The sequence below is a fragment of the Mycetomoellerius zeteki genome, unplaced genomic scaffold, assembly GCF_001594055.1.
Source record: "Mycetomoellerius zeteki isolate Tzet28-1 unplaced genomic scaffold, Tzet1.0 scaffold249, whole genome shotgun sequence".
In the NCBI taxonomy this organism is placed as follows: Eukaryota; Metazoa; Arthropoda; class Insecta; order Hymenoptera; family Formicidae; genus Mycetomoellerius; species Mycetomoellerius zeteki.
This window is the reverse complement of record NW_017257226.1, coordinates 274375-290608: the sequence shown is the minus strand read 5'-3', so window position 1 is coordinate 290608 and position 16234 is coordinate 274375. Positions and strand designations below refer to the sequence as shown.

Below are 16234 nucleotides of genomic sequence, written 5' to 3'. Positions count from 1 at the left end.
AACGGTCATTTATTGGATCAAAAATGACCAAAATTTTTTTCAGAAAATTTTTTTCAAGAGTGTCTTGAACAAAAAAGCAGTTTTTTTTGTTGTAAAATCATTAATATAATTGATTCTTGCTTTTATTGCTGTTAGTTCCTGACTGGATTTAAATGTTTTAACCAGGGCTCGGTCTTATTTCAAATAAATTTATTTAAAATATATATTTTAAATAAAGAAAAAATTAAAAAGTTTTTTAGTATTTATTATTTTATATAATTTCTTCTGTCCTATTTCTTACTTAATATTTTAAATAAGTTTCTGGGGAACTTATTTTATATCTTTTATCTTAAATATAAGTCGTATCAATTATTTTACCGAGTCCTGGTTTTAACCAATCAAATTAAAGAATCTTGCAACACGATTACGAAGCTTGTTTTTTCTTGCTGAACGCAATTGTACGGAAAATCATTCACAAACGGATATTTTACCAGTGTATTACTACATTGCGCTCTCCATAAAATTTATTATATAACAAATATCTGTATAAATATAAACAAATGACAAACGGGCAATTGGTACAGTGAACGGTGTGTAATTCAGCTTTAAAAAGATTTTATCTTACATAACCAAATAGAAAATAGATTTCATACGCATGCAAATTTATTACAAGTGAAGTTTAAAAGGTCATAAAGTATATAAATTACACAATCTCGTAGCTTTGATCATAATTATCTAATCTTTACCAGTTACACGATATTAAGTCATTTATCACATATATTACATACATATATCACATGATATTGTTGAGAGTTACAAGTTAATAGTGATTTTACCATTTGGATGTGATGATCGTAACAAGAATTAATATGAAACTTGTTTCATTCATATTTCTGCTTACTATAATATTGTTGGAAGTAAAACTATGTCTCTGGGAAGACCTAGCATTCTTTCAGAAAGTAATATTAAACTATCTGTTTCCTAAGGATCTCAATATAGTGAGAGTAAGGAAGTTAGAAGAAGTCAAAACAGTGTTTCAGAACAATATAATGATATTGGATTTTGTAAGTAAAATTGTTTTCTATCAATATTTTCTTTAATTAAAGGCACACAGCAAAATAATAGCGTGAAGAGTTAGAAAATTAATCTCAACCAAAACAACAAGTCACGCTAATATGAAAATAACATTGAAATAAATTGTGACTAAAAGTGAATTTCAATAATCATTTTGTCATTATTATGGCTTTTTGTTCTGCTTTAGTAATTACTTAGACGAAAAAGACCTTGTTTATTATAAAAAAAACATTCTTCTATATATTATACATATAATAACTCGTAGCAATATAGTTATCAAACTGCTTTTGTTCAAACAACAAAAATATTGAATAAAATAACATTGTTTATAAAACAAGATACGTTTCAACTGTTCAGATAACCAAACAAATTTTAACATATCGAACTGTAAATTAATGCACTGCATGCATTGTTATGACTTTGCCGTGAATTTGCTGACATTGAAATATATTTAATGTGGAACGGAGTTAACAATAGAAGGGCAAATACACATCCTCAGTTAATGAAATTTTAAGATCAAACGTTGAAGAATGGAGGGCAACATGTTTGCCCTCCTCTTGCTAATTAAGCTCTACATTATATTTCGATGTCAGCAAACTGGTGGTATGCCATATGATCGCATTTATATCAGCAACATGATGGCAAAATGTCGGCACGATATCAAAATTTGCCGTCAATTTTCTGGTTTATGATGAAGACTTTGCTCCATATTCAGAACGCGCTTTTATCTCTGAAATTCTATAATATGCGTGACGTAAAGTAAAGGAAAGTCCCCTATTATGAGATAAGCCTAATATGAGATAGGCGCCTAATATGAGATAGGCGCCTAATATGAGAGAGAGATAGCAGCGTTTCTGCTAAACTAATAAACGCTATCTATTGGTTCCACTATGAATTTATTGCTTTTGGATTGAAAACTATTTAGTAAAAAGTTCATTATTAGATCATGCCTGTAGTTACTGTAAAACAAGATTTTAGAATTTGGATGTCTTCAAGTTTTATTGAGACGAGCATTTAAACCTTGTTTATTATTTAATAAATAAATATTTGGTAATAAAATCTTCATGTAGTGATAGAGTAAGGTCGTACTAATAGAAAAATACGGGATATGTTGAATTGTTTAATTATAGAAGTTAGATTTGATGATCGTAAAGCTATAAGGCGTGAAAATCGTAATATGAGATACCCAAGGTATTCCTAATATGAAATATTAGGAATGCTCCTATGTTATAGTAAAAATCGTTGCTAAAGTATAAATGTTATTGTACAATAATAAAAAAGACAACCGGAATGAACATCGAGTGCCTATATCTGCGATGCTTGATTCCAACTACCTGAAAACAAGTTCTAAGTATAATCTATTGTATGTTCATTTTTCGCGCACACTGGCTATGTTTGTTCGTATTTTAGAAACATTAAATAAAGTTTTTTAATTGCAATATTGATATACTTTCCGTTTTAAAAATATGTAATTTGTTAACTGTGCACTACAAATATCACAATTGACAATTTAAGTGGCTGTAAAATTTTGATCGAATTGACTTGGCAATCTGAAATTTTATGGAATTTTGGAAAGCTCTTGAAATAAGCTACAAGATTGTGCAATAAAAAAATGAGGGATTTTATTCAAAAAACTTCATGTAACCTTGACCTGACCTTAAGGACGTTTTCTTAAGGTCATCTAAGGTCATCATCTTCTTTCCCCATTGAAACCATAAAACTTTTGTCTGAAAGATTTTTTGAAAAAACTTCTCCCTTTAGAGATATTCAAGTGTATTGATTAAAATAGTCCACTCTGTATAGATCGGTTTGGTAGAGAGATATGGCTACCTTGCCGAGGAACATTACGTTACAACGGAAGATGGTTATAACTTAGTAATACATAGAATGTCAGGAAATCCTATATCTAAGAGTCAAAATACAAGAAAAGTTGTGTTCCTTAAAAATGGTCTGTTTGGTTCATCTGATATGTGGGTGTTTTCCGACAAAAGCCTTGGTGAGTAAATATCAATATATGCTACGTATTATTGAATATGTTAATCGGATTTAAAATTGTGTCATATTATTAGGCAACAATAAAATTTTGAACGAATTTCTTAACTTTTTATTTTTTTTGTTTATCTTAAATGAATTTTTTTACGACACATGGATCAAATTCTGTTCCTGTAACACTGCCCGACACTAATTTCGTCTTTGGCATGCAAAGTAATATCATTCCCGAAGTATTTTTTGATGTTGAAAATGATGTTGTAATCAGAATTTGCCTATCACGTCATATTTCCAAGAAAATTGAGATTATATAGGCAAAAAATGACGATTTTGACCATATTTAGAATAGTATTGCGGTTAAGGAAATTTTATTTTGCCTACACTATCTTAAAGTATTATCTTTTATCTTCAAAATTTTTTGGTTTATGTACAATTTTTTATGACCAATTAAGGGATTCGAAATTATTACCATCTAACGCTTACTTGAAGTTGGGATCCGCGATGTAACAGAATAATAAAAATAAAACAAGAATAAAAAATAAAAAAGAAATAAAAAATAATTAAAAAATTAAATAAAAAAGAATATATAAAAATGGAGTGTAACAAAAATCGCCTCCACAGTGCACTCTGGAAATACATATTGTAGCTGAATGATTTTCCAGCAACTGTCATGCTAACCTCGGAATGTCAAGTCTAAGGAACACAAATCAAGATATGACACTTACTAGCTATATACAGAGTGGTCCACTTAAATCGATCATCTCGAATATTTCACTTATTTTTAATGATATAAAGAAATTTCAAATGAAAGTGGAACGGTTTCGAGGGGGACATATTTTGGTCAAGTTGTTTTTTTTTCTAGGTGGAGGCATCAAAAACATATGAAGGTCACCTCCACTTTTTTAAATGGAATTACGTGATTTTTTTCGATAATATGATTCCTCTAATTATTCTGCATATAAAAATATTAATGTAGAGATATTAAAAAACCAATAGTTCACGAGACATTTTACACTTTATTCTAACACATGGAACATAAAATATTCCCCTCGAAACCGTTCCACTTTCATTTGAAACATTTTTTTATATCATCAAAAATAAGCGAAACATTCAAGATGTTCGATTTAAGTGGACCACTCTGTATACGGCATATTATACACTGAAAAAAAAGATTGGCTGTTGCAGCAAATTAGATGGCAAAATATGGCATAGCATTTTTAATTGGCTGAAACAGCCAATTTTTGGTTGTTGCAGCAAATTTTTGGTTGTGTTAGCCTATCCGCAATGTCAGTATAGGATTCCGATTACCTAATGCAACCAAAAATTGGCAGCTGCAGCCAATTAAAAATGCTATGCCATATTTTATCATCTAATTTACTGCAGCAGTCAATCTTTTCTTTCAGTATACAATTATACATGATCAAGAGGCACTGTAGTGTCTAGCACCAAGTAAACGCACAAAGCGACGTACGCCTAACTTCAAACCTACGTAACTTGATTTAAAGAGATTATGCTGTCTTTTATCTTTAAAATGAGTTTTTTTTTGTTTCTATACATTTTTTTATAGGTTTGTTTTCTGTTCCTGCACTGGGACTGCACTAGAACTGAACTGAACCGAACTAGTGCAAGCCAGAACTGACGAGTGTAAGCGTGCAGGTAAGGAATAGAAAACGTTCTAGTGTAAGATAAAAATGGCGTCCCATGTTCCCATAATCCCAATAGTACAATTCTCTTCCTTTCGATACGAGAATCAAGTGTAAAACGGTAAGTAATGGACAAGACTATTCTTGACCTAAAAGACAATTGCCACCATTTGCTATGCGTCATTTACGCGAGATCTGTTTTCTGTAGCTGAACTAGTGCACACCGGTGCTTGCACTGCTTATACTGCCTCAAGACCTAGTGCAGCCAGTTCGGTGAACTCGTGCACTGAGTTCTGTTGCACTGGAACAGGAAACACTGTCGCTGACGCCATTTTGGGTACAGAAAACGCTTTAGTGTACACTTTTTGAACTAGTGCAACCAGTGCAGGAACAGAAAACAAACCTATAATGTAAACAAAATTGGCAAAATAAAATTTTTTTAATCGCAATACCATTTTAAATATGACCAAAATCGTCATTTTTCGATTATATAATTCCAATTCTCTCGAAAATGTGACATGGTAAAATTTTTCCGAACACGGATTCAAATTCAAGGGCCCAAAATCTTCGAGAAATGACACTTCACATGCTAAATATAAAAAAAATCAAATTACTACAAGTTAATTCAATAATATTTGATAAATAAAAAAACTAATTATTATCATTACTTTCTGTTCTAGCGTTTTTATTAGCTGATGAAGGATATGATGTATGGCTCGGAAATTCTAGGGGAAATACTTATTGCAGATCGCATGTAAAACTATCTCCACGAAACAAGGACTTTTGGAAATTTAGGTAAAATCTTATTTTTCACAAGTATCTCATTTTAAAATAATATTTTTTGTTGATTTCGACTTTTTTTTTTGTTAAAATTATTTTAATTAGTTTTATAATTACTTTATATATCTTAATTTTTTTCTTTTATTTTATTTAATTCAAGATAAGTATCTCTTTTTATTTTATTTTATTTAATAGATACCGTTTAAATATATTTTCTAATTAAAAACGATTTTTCCATTAAAAAAAATACCTTAATAAAGACTCGTAATACTTGTGTGCAGATATATTATATAATAATATATGATTCGATATTCTCGTTAAGAAAAAAAATCATTATTGAATTAAAAAATTTGTAACAAATATTCGGTGGTTTTGCAGCATTATAATAGTAGTAAAAGAGAAAATAAATTTTACTTGTACACTGTCTAGCTATCACGAGATAGGAACGAGGGATCTGCCAGCTATGATTGATTATGTACTTAATTACACAAATCAAAAAACTCTGCATTATATCGGTCTCTCGATGGCAAATACTGAATTATTCGCCTTATTATCCATAAGACCCGAATACAACGCAAAAATAAAATTGGGAATTTGCTTTGCTCCAATCGCTATTTGGAAAGAAATACCTCTTCTATTGGAATATATTTTCTACTGGAATAATATGATACTAAACTTCAAGGTAAAAAAGTAATAATATCATAACAAATTTACATTTTTAAAAAAAGATAAATTTGTTATGATATCACATATTTTGTAGTATATATGAACGAGAGATATCGCGATGAGACATCGCGCGATGACCGCACTATCCGTGTAGACAATCCCAATGATCTACCAGAAAACCGATAAAGAATTGAATATCCCCGTGAGTGTGTCCTCATCTGATTCCCTGGCTTATGAATCTTCTCAGTGTCATCTTTCGTCCTTGCGACATAGCCCAATCAATAGACGATACTTATACATAAAAGATAACTATCAGAATGTAAATCAATCTGTTTTTATGATAGAATTGGTCAGTTTCAAAGTAAATAGCTACTACTAAATGTATATGCATCTAATAAATAATAAATTAAATTTGAATCAAAATTAAAAAATAAATTTAACAACTTACGTTGTTAGAAATGTTTCCTTTACATGTAAATAAAACTCGTGATTATGAACGAAATTAAAAGTAATGAATGATTTAATTGAAAATTAAGTCACAGTATTAGTTATTTAAATTAATGAACGTGTACATTAAATTTCATAAATTTTTATTAAAAGAATACATTAAATTTCATGTACATACATGTACACAAATATACTTTTTAGTTATAAATACATTAAATTTAATGTAATGTCATGAAATTAAGTTCAAATTGTGTAACTTAAAAGTATATTAAATTTCATGAAATTTTTAACAGTGTAGATACTTATAGTTCCTTGACAGCGAACATCTAGACACTCACTTCCTCGACAGCGAATACCTATAGACACCAACTTCCTCGACGGTGAACACCTAGACACCCACTATGGCTTTTGAAACATGTTATTATATGTAACAGCTACATTATTAATATTGTTGAATAAGAAATTAAGGTAATTCGGGGGAAGATGCCACAAGGGGGAAGATGGCCATTTTATTTATACTTTTTTTAGAACGCGCGTTGACTATACTGACTGTGCAAAAGCGTGTGGCAAACAGTTGCGCAGTTATCGGCTTAAATAAACATGTTCATGCCAATGTCGATTGAAAAAGATTATTACGAAATACGAAAAGGGGTAGGTCGTGAAACATGCTCTTTATAATATTTCGTATGCTAATAGCTAAGGTCTGTATTTTAATGCTTACTGTAAAACCGGGCAAATGATATACGGTTTTAATCAGTGTTGCCTGGCGGTTATGTGGATGATATAGATCATAATTTGTAATATTCTTATATGCGTAAAAGTTGCAATTGAATATACCTTTTACACTTGGGGACAAGATGACAGTAAATACAAAACACAATTTTTTCTACTTGAAATCGTCATTAAACGATTTTATGAATTAAAATTTTGGATGCTTTATATAATTTGAAATATTTTAAGTTAATAAAATGCTGTTTAAACTGTTAAATAAAAGTATGTCCGACTTACTTCCTAAATTAATCTCTTTTATATTTCCTCAATTTATGTTTTATCGTACTTTTACGTGTTTTTATAGCTTAAACTTTTGATTATGGACTGTAAATAAGTAAAATATGCAAGTTTATATTGCATCGCATTATTTAATTGTTTGTAACATCTTCTCTCATAGGAAGTGACATCTTATCCGTATATATAGAGAGAAGATGCCACTTTTGCAAGATATAATATATCAATTTTTTCCAATAATACGGAATATTAAACGTTAAATTTATAAATTTGTGTAAATAAAGAAAGGTCTCTAGACTATAAATAATATTTTTTCGTAACTTAATTCAATAACATTAAGAAGTTATTCAAGAATAAAGGTTTAAGTGTGGCGTCTTCCCCTCAATTATCTTATAATAAGAAATTAATTCTCGTTATTACAAATCTTACTAATTTCATTTATCCGCGAAATGCGACAAATTAATAATTACTTATCGACCTAATATTGATAAATTTATTATTAATTAATTATTATTCTGCGAATTATGCATGTTCTCTAGAAAAACTTGAATAATTTTCTGACATCATTTGAAAATGTTTGAAAGACGTCTAAAAGACATTTTTGTCTTTCAGACATGCGTGTTCTCTGGGATCCATTTCATTTCATTATCGATATACAATGCTAATGAAACTATAGGTAAATCAATAAATTGGAGTCGTAATGAACAAGTGCCATCTACCGTCAAAAATATGAAAAGGAGATTTTTTGAGGAGATGACGTATTTTATAAATAAAAATTTGACATTTCGGATTTCGCATGATTTCGCATCATGATATCTCCGTTCGTAGGACACATAGAGGTAAAATAAACACTTAATTATATAATTCGGACCCAAGCTGTCGATTGAGCTTATATTCAGAAGTCGATCGATCCAGCCTTTATTGAAAAACCGATAATCTCGGATGTTCACAACAGTCACAACTCGCTAACTCGCGTAAAAACACGAGGCGGTCTCGCTCTGCGCGTCCACTTGGCGCGAGTCAAGTGTCTCGCCACCGTTACATGTTTCTTGATCGAAATCGTATTTCAAGAGAAATAAAAATATATTTTACATATAAGTTTCGTATATTAATTCTAATAAGAAACTAATTTTTATTACCATGATAGTCTTATTACTATATTTATTACTAATATGATGATTAATGAATAATATTAATTGATTGAAAATAAATAATTGATTGAGTATAACGTTTTTTTTTTATTATGATATCATGTATACTTTATTCAAAACTTTTTACATATATGGTATTCTTGGTAAGATATTTATTGTAAATACCATACTCTAATTTTTTTATAATGAAAAAGAGTTTCAATTTAAACTGAAATGTTTAATAAAATGATCACTTTTATTATACAAATTATTTATTTCCTCTATACCCCTATTATACCTACATACATGTTTTGTGCTTTTTAATAATTGCGTATTAAATCCTATTGTGATATTATTTTGTTATTATTTGTATAATTTACATGGTAATACTTAATTACTTTAATATTATATTTTCTTCTTAATGTTATAATATAAGAAATTATAATATTAAGAAGAAAATATAATATTATATGTACCTTTTACGATTTTAAATTACAATCCTTTTATGTTTACGTGTTTTATATTTGCATTTATATTTGTTTATTAGAAAGTTCTTGATTCTAATGAAATATATGAAATAGCCTCTTTATCATCGACGACTATTATGGTGGGAAGGACACTGTGTGCAGATAAAACAATTATTCAGGATGTCTGTACTGTAATATTATCTCTAATAGGCGGATTCAGTCTAGCGCAACTTAACACTGTACATCTCCAAATTATTACAATTTTGCTAACTGTAACATTGCCACTGCTTTTCTTAAAGACTAAATCTTAAAAATAAAATTTTTATATTTTAATGTACAATAAATCAATTGTTTTTTATAAAATCATTCATTGCAGACGATGTTATCAGAAATCTTACCGATTTTTCCGGCCGGATCTTCAGTGCAATCACTACATCATTTTTACCAAAATATGATTGCAAGCAAGTGTTCCTTTTTTTCTTGAGAAATATAAGAAAATATAAACAATCTAATTATGTTAAAAAAGAAAGAAATATACTTTGAAACATATTTAAAATGTTGCTTTCAATATTATCAGTTTTTATGTTTTTTTCTTTTTTTAATTGTATCCTCATTAATAATATAATATATATCGATTTCGAATAATTCTTATCAGCACGTTGTTATAAGGATCGCGTAATATATCTTATGTTCACTTGAATAAAAATTAAAGTTTACAAATATCCTTTATAATTTTAATTCTATTTGTTGAAAATAATTAATATTGATTCTTGCAGAGAAATTTCAAGCCTATGATTATGGGTATTTCGACAATTACAAGCAATATAGACAAATAACTCCCATAATATATGACCTTAACAAAATTACTGCGCCTTTAACTATATATTACGGCGCTAACGATTTGCTTGCTACAAAAGCGGTAAGGTCACTTTTGATTTTTATATAAAAACATTTTTTGTTTAAAAAATATATATCGTAAAAAAAACTAAAATGTTCTGAATTATTTATACGCTACACATACATAGTATATTTATGACAAGAATTTTATCTGTTTCATGCAAGCTACGATTAAGTCGAATAAAAAGTAAAAAGTTTCTTTTTTTGCATGTAATTTAAGATTATCTTGAGTTTTTAAAAGATTGAGCCGTATAACTTTCTTTTTATGATATTGCACGAAATAATAATACGAATTAATATAAATAATTTTACATTTTATCCTCTTATCTCTCCTTCTTTTTCTTTAAGTCTCTCTTTTTATTCTCACTCCTCGCTTTCTTCACTCTAATTATTATATATATATACGTGGGTGGTTCAAGTCAAACCGGAACTTTTTTATTCTTATGTTCATGAGAATAAAAGTCCCAATTTGACATGAACCCTCCACGTATATATATAGAGAAATTACCTTTAAGAAATAATTGCTTTTATTTTTCAATTTATTATTATTAATTTTATTGTCATTTATGTTTTTAGAATGTCCTCGAGATATGTAAACACCTACCGAATGTCATCCTGCTAGAGGAAAATAAATTATTTAATCATTTCGATTATATATTGGCCGTTGATGTTAAAACTATGGTATATGATCACGTAATGGAACTACTTCAAGAATTTAATAATAAGATATAGACAGTCAATGATAAATTAATCTATGCCTACTACTTTCGTGTACCTACTATTTTATTTATTATACATTCATTTGATATAAAAAAAGGTACCCATCTTGATAGAAAAGTTACTATTAAATTGCTGGCTCTAAAAATTGCAAATTATCTTTTTTTAACAACAAAAGTATTTTTGATCATCATCATGATAGTGCTATTCCTGCCAAAAAGTTCTTTTTTAAGCTGTCAACATATAAACTAAGAAATGTATTTAATTAAAATGTAATATTAGATATTAGATATCGAATCATATTTTTGTACTCCTATTGTTAATATTTCAAAATTATGAAATATAACATACCTTCTGAATCGATTAATAAATTAATGCCTTTGTAAGCCATGCACTGGATCTCGGTGTGAAATATTTCCTTTATTTAATCTCTCATACAAACTCCAAAACTCCATACGTTTCGATCCTCGTTCGGATCCTTTTCAATGTCAGAAATTTACATTCGCGAAATCATTGTGTTTCCTGATACAATGAGTTTCACGGTAATGATAATGACATGTTAACAAACCGAGCGCTACAATTCATCTAACAAGTACGAAAACATGCATCGGTGAAAAAATTTATTATAAATTGCTAATATGTCTTTAAATGTAAGTAAATATTAGTAAATATTTTTTTAAATAAAAAATAACATAAATATTTCTATAATCCATTTGTTATTAAACTTTTTGTATTGTCTGACGTGTATTTGGCTCCTAAACACAAATCCAATTGATTTAATTTGACTAACATAATTTTGAAAAAAGTGGCGTGAAAAAGACATAAACAAAGATTTTGAGAATTTTTATGTTATAACATTGACATAATTTTTTTATAAATCTTATTAAAACTACGTGGAGGTATCAAATAAATCGTTATGCATAATTACATCGGGTGTTTCAGACTACCCGTACACCCAATTTAAAAACGAGGGAAGTGCTTATTTTGAAAAATATTTCAGACAAAAGTTGTTAGGAATCAAGTAATGCATTAAATGGGCATATACGATTGATCTTGGGTGACATCGTGAAAACCATGTCGAAGACGACTTGAATTTTTTAAATGGGAACCCATATCTTTCATTGCATATTCTTATAGCTGACGTTTTTGAAACACTGATACAAAAGCTCTTTTTAATTGAAATCTTCTTGAGTTATGAGACTTTAAAATTTTAGTACCGTCGGCGTAGCATTGCCCAAGATGTACCGCGTGGAGGACGCACGGTCGGATTTACACTCCTTCGGGATGCTTGATTAAGGATCCGACGATGAGACCTCCACGCGGTACATCTTGGGTAATGCTAACGCCGGCGGTAATGAAATTTTAAAATTTCATAACTCAGGAAGATCTCAACTAAAAATTGCACAGTAACAAATTTCGTGTTAAATTTAATACATTTCACATGTCCCAAACAGTTTAAATTTTTGTGTTAATTTAACATAAGATGAATATGTTAGAAAAAGTAACATAGATATTATGTAAAAAATTTTACATAAATTTTACAAAAAAAACATAAGAAGAGTAATATTTTAACACTATTTAAAAATAAATGTTATATTAAATTGGTATTTATAATGTTAAATTTAATTGAAATTAGATGCTGTTTTTACACAGTAAAAAAATTTGTGTATTTGTGTTAGAAATGGTTCATTCACGTTTATGTTAACAGTTTGTGTTAAATTTTTTAACATATTCGAGTATTAATTTAACATGATGTGATTATGTTATTTAAAAATTTTTTGTGAAATTGATATTCAATGTTTCTTATTGTCAAAATATCATAATTTATAAGTAAGTGAACAAGTAACAAAATAAAATTAATGTTTTAAAACGTAAATTCTAAGACAAAAGAATAAAATACGTCTTAATTTAACATATCATAAATGTTAATTTTCGTAAAAAAATATGCTTCCACGGTATATTTATAAATTCGATATTATCTTTTTGTATTCTTTTATATAATATTTGTGTAACCTTCGAACATATTTATTTTGTGTTAAATTAACTCAAAAATTTGAGTGGACCGTTTGGAACATACGATTTATGTTAAATTCAATACATTTTTTCCAACTATGTACATTATTTTTATGTTTTGCTTACTTACCTATAAATTGTACTATTTTAATATTGAGAAAATTTTTGTTAAAATTTTGTGTTAAATTTTAATTTAACACAAAATATTCAGATAACACAATCACATTATGTTAAATTAATATTCAGGTATGTTAAAAATTCAACACAAAAATTTTAACAAAGATTCGTTTTAACATAAATACAAAATATTTTTCATTGTGTGTTCGTATACGTTTATGTATGCATATTTATACATGTTCTTATATAAAAAAATTTTACCGAAAAGTTCATACAAATTAAACTCACTTTTTTTAGATTCCTTCTTCTTCTTTTCTTTCTTCTTTTCTTCTTTCTTTCTCACTTCTCTCTCACTTTTTCAGCCCATATGATTATATAATGTTATTATATATAAATGAAAATAGAAGAAATTCAAGAAATAATTGCAAGATTGTTTCATTATTATCAAATCGACAATCAATTCATAATTATGATAATTCATATTATTATTTAAGTTTTAGTTTATAATTGTATTTCCAATCCTTAAGCGGCGTACAGTTTAAGTAATTGAAAGATGTATGTATAGAATTTTTATATAAGAATACTCGTATTATTAGATATCTTCATATTGGCCTTTCCCTTACCTTTATGATTATTCATATAGCGATCTCAATTAAATTATTATTGGTTAATAAATAATTGTTTTAAAAAATAATTGCTTATATTTCATTATTATCGCTAATTTTATCATCTTCTATATTTTGTTTTCAGAATGTATTGGAGACGTATAGCGTCTTGCCAACTGTTATCCTGCTAGAAGAAATTGCATATAAATTATTTTCCCATATAGATTTTCTAATTGCCCTTGATTTAAAATTCTAATGTACGATCATGTAATAGAACTATTTCAGAAGATTGATAATAATTAGTTGTGGACAATCCATGATAAATTAATCTATGTCTAATATTTTCTTGTTAAAAGTGTTTATTTATTGTACTTTCGGCTTATATAAAAAACACTTATCTTGGTTGAAAAATTAAATTATGGATCAAAAAGTATTGCAAATTATTCTTTTATGGCAAATATAAAAAAGAGGATTATTGTTTATCATGAGAATGTTATTCCTGCCAAAAGTTTTTTTTTTCTAACATAAGATTGATAATAGATTACTAAAAATTGTATTTCACTAAAGTATAATATTAAACAAATACCGTAGAAAATTTCTTAATTCTTTGTATACATTTCTGATACATAATATATCGAGACTAAATTGTAAGTATTATTAATAAATGTTTGTACTTATATTGCGCTTTTAAATGTAATGTTATAAGTATTTATAAATATCTTTTAATATTTATGTACCGTAAATATCGGTAATCTATTTTCATTACAATAAACAAACACTTTTGTTTCAATTCTTATTTGTGATTAATTATTGGTAATTGAAAATTCCAAGATAATAACTGAATTTGTTTTATCATTAATAAAAATATTGTTTATACATTAATAATTAAAACTGATAACTTTTTTGTTATTTACAGCACTTACGTGTGTAATGACTTTAGTAAAACTTGCAGAATTTGGGAGATATGACCTGCAGCAGCAATCAAGCTACTTACAGCTTTGTTTTTTCAACATATCTACCTATACATACACAATTTGATGTATCATATATAAACAATAAATATTGTCTTTGTTTAAAGTTTATTTTTATTTTTATGGAATAATGTCATGGCAACTGATATGACACTTATAGTGACGATATTAACATAATAAAACAATCATTACTTCAACATTTCTAGATCGAATGACGTTATATATAATATGTACAATGTAACATACAACTACATTTTAAAAGTTATATTTTTGTCGATTGAAGCTAAAATCTCTTTATGCTAAACCAAACTGGCAGTACCGATGTTAATGACAACATTGTCAGCATTTCGCTCGTAAACCGTGAGATCATGTCTTCTTGGCTGTTCCAATAAGGCAGCAAGCTGTTCTCCACTTGTGAATGATCCAGTCGAAGGTGATAAGATCACGTCGCATTCTAGCTGACCTGTGCACAGAAAGAAAATAATATTTTATATAATATTCTATTTTTAACATATCAGTTCTTAACGATAAATCTAATTAATTTTAAGAATTTTGATAAAACAAAATATTAATCTAAGGAATCTCGATCGAAGTTCAGGTTCAATCAACAATCTGTTAAATAAATGTTTGGTAAATGTTTAATAGAGATACATCACTTATTACTTATCTACTCTAACGTTGTATCTTTTTATATTTACCTGACAATGAAGGCGATGCGCCTTTGCTGGAGCCATACATGCGGGTACTGTATCCAGAATCATTGTGAGTATCGTGCAGAGGCGGTGTTGGACTGTACACAGGATTACGTGATCTGTACGGCATTCTCGCAATACTGTCATAAGGCATATCTTTGGAGATACCCTTTCTACAATTCATCTCCTTATATGTTTTAGTTTGTTCAACATCGTCGTCTTCCCCTTCGCTGCTCTCGCTTTCGTTCTCTGCGACATTAATTGTCAATTAGAATTTACGCATTATACGTAAATTTAAAGGATTCTTAAAACAAAAGATAATTTACAGCAAATGTCATAAATCAATTTTTATGCTAAAACTTTAAATAATAGATGTATAAAGGCGCTCGTGTTAATGTAAAAACAATGACATATTATACAAAGTCAATGATCGAGCGCCTAAGATGGTTTAAATAATAGTTAATAAGGTGGTTAATATTTTTAGCCAAAGATGTATATGAGATGTTATAATAACAATTCCGAGACAGTATTTCAATAATCTCAGTCAATATTATTAAATTAACAAATTCGATTTGATTATTATATAAAATCGCTTCTTTTCAATCAATTTTATTCTTTAAAGAAAAATTCTTGTTTTGCGTAAGTAATAATGAGTTTGTAGCAAGTATAATTTAAGATTATTATCAAGAAAACATTCTTTTTTAAAAATAATCGTTACTCAAAAGAAAAAAAGTAAATTGAGTAGAGTAAACCCGGCAAATACGCCGTACTGGGATTTACGCCGCAGAAGTCAGAAAAAATAAAAGGAGTGGGGATAATTTTCTCGCAACTACTCTGTTACATGCCTTTATGTTATATTAGTATTGAGTTATAATTTCAGTTTCTTACTGTTAATATTAATGAAATTATTGTGAGTTGAATCGATTTGTCACTGTAATAAGTGCCATTATAAATTATAATCTACATCAGTGCTCGGCACTAGATGCACATTTCGGGCTGATTCCGGCGAGCGACCCCCACTACCACTCGAGTCTCAGCGGCC

The 16234-nt window shown here is 28.3% G+C and overlaps 2 protein-coding genes across 2 annotated transcripts in view; one reads left to right on the top strand and one right to left on the bottom strand.

Annotated features, from left to right (window-relative positions):
• Positions 1 to 848: 848 nt before the first annotated feature.
• Positions 849 to 10809, top strand: LOC108723640 (gastric triacylglycerol lipase-like). The gene is made up of 8 exons (XM_018449538.1): positions 849 to 1043; positions 2857 to 3049; positions 5366 to 5480; positions 5895 to 6147; positions 9261 to 9419; positions 9557 to 9641; positions 9957 to 10099; positions 10654 to 10809. The coding sequence occupies exons 1-8, from the start codon at positions 849 to 851 to the stop codon at positions 10807 to 10809; spliced, it is 1299 nt and encodes a 432-aa protein (XP_018305040.1).
• Positions 10810 to 14778: 3969 nt separating this feature from the next.
• dgo (ankyrin repeat domain containing protein 6 diego) overlaps positions 14779 to 16234 on the bottom strand; it is a 24085-nt gene continuing 22629 nt past the window's right edge. The window contains exons 9-10 of the mRNA XM_018449586.1: positions 15199 to 15441; positions 14779 to 14963 (exon numbers count right to left, since the gene is read on the bottom strand). Of these exons, the coding sequence (XP_018305088.1) occupies positions 14800 to 14963; positions 15199 to 15441 (407 nt within the window). The 3' untranslated portion in view covers positions 14779 to 14799. The remainder of the gene's footprint in view (positions 14964 to 15198; positions 15442 to 16234) is intronic.